Here is a 1,398-nt window from a genome sequence, read left to right on the forward strand (position 1 = left end):
TGCATCCTCCCAGCCAGGGCTTTGTCTACCTGGGTCTTAAACACCTCCGAGGATGGAGACTGCACCCCCTCTCTGGGGAGTCTGGTCTAGCACTTCACCACCCTCCTAGTGAGTTTTTCCTAATATCCAGCCTCAACTTCCCTTGCTGCAGCTTGAGCCCATTGCTCCTTGTCCTGCCATCTGCCCCCACTGAGCACAGCCCAGCTCCGTCCTCTTTGCAGCCCCCCTACGGGGAGGTGAAGGCTGCTATTCAATCCCCCTCAGTCTTCTCTTCTGCAGACTAAATAAACCCATTTCCCTCATAAGTCACGTGCCCCAACCTGCAAACCGTTTTCGTTGCTCAGTGCCTTTCTGGCACCCATTGGGAAAGCCTGTGGGGTTTGCCTGGGGGACAAAGCAGGGGAACAAAGCGCTTCTCTAACGATCCCGGCGGTGCAGCCGGTGGCTGAACGAAAGAGACCACCCCCCAAAAACTCCTTGCCTCTTCAGTGTGCGCGTGAGTAACCGGTGGAGCCCGTCGAGTGGGTCCCACGAGTCCTTTCTCCCATGCATGGGCAAGGGGCGAGCTCCAGGGAGGCTGGGTCTCCCCCGCAGCCCACGCTCGGGCCCACTAATGCCATAACGAAAGCCGTTCAAGCAGCCGCGACAAGGGATGCGGCCGCCAAAGATAGGCCAAGCTGCCGTGCCGGGACGCCCCACAAAGCTGGGGCGCTGGAGGAGGCCTGTGCTTTTTGCTTCTTGCTCCGAGGGAGAAGAGCTAAACGAAGGGGCTCGGTGCTTGGTGATGTCTAGCAAGCGGTTCTCCACAAGCTGCAAGAGCCTGGGACCCAGGGCAGCCTCTTCCCCAAAGCCTCAGCTCCAGGGTCAGAGGCTTTAGGGGCAACCAGTGCTGGGGGCAGAAGTGACTTTGGGGTCTCTGAGATGGGAGCCGTCTGCGCGCAGTCCTGCTGGGCGGGGGTCCCTGCACGCACGCTCAGCCTGGTCGTGAACGGCGTCAGGTGCTTCTTCGGGGGTGTCAGCTCCCTGCCTGCCCCCTCACCCGCGGGCCGTGCCTGGCCTTGGCCATGGGGCGACTGACCCCCGCGGACGGCAGGGCTGCCCCGGGGCCCGCTCCTTTGCCCCGAGCGGGGGTGAAGCGTGGAGCCGTGGGCCGCTGAACAGGACGGAGCCGCACTCGGGGCCGTGGTGCCCTCCTCCGCCCCGCCCCAGGGGAAAAAGTACAGGCCACGCAGCGAGCGGTTGCATTCACCATTTATTGTGCCGAGAGGAACGGGAGCGCTGCAGCGCCCAGCCGGGCCGCGGCTCCTCGGGGGGTGCGCCGGGGCACCGGGCCCGGGAGTCGCGGAGGCACAGACGGAGCCGTCGGGGGCTCCTCACCGCCGGCCCGCGAGCGGGATG

The 1,398-nt window shown here is 64.5% G+C and overlaps 1 protein-coding gene across 1 annotated transcript in view; it reads right to left on the reverse strand.

Annotated features, from left to right (window-relative positions):
- Positions 1-306: 306 nt before the first annotated feature.
- The window catches only part of LOC109317839 (cathelicidin-related peptide lutzicidin-like), a 2,165-nt gene continuing 1,073 nt past the window's right edge, over positions 307-1,398 (reverse strand). The window contains exon 3 of the mRNA XM_019547150.1: positions 307-384. Within this exon, the coding sequence (XP_019402695.1) occupies positions 307-384 (78 nt within the window). The remainder of the gene's footprint in view (positions 385-1,398) is intronic.

Source organism: Crocodylus porosus, unplaced genomic scaffold (genome assembly GCF_001723895.1).
Source record: "Crocodylus porosus isolate Cpor-Errol unplaced genomic scaffold, CroPor_comp1, whole genome shotgun sequence".
Taxonomy (NCBI): Eukaryota; Metazoa; Chordata; order Crocodylia; family Crocodylidae; genus Crocodylus; species Crocodylus porosus.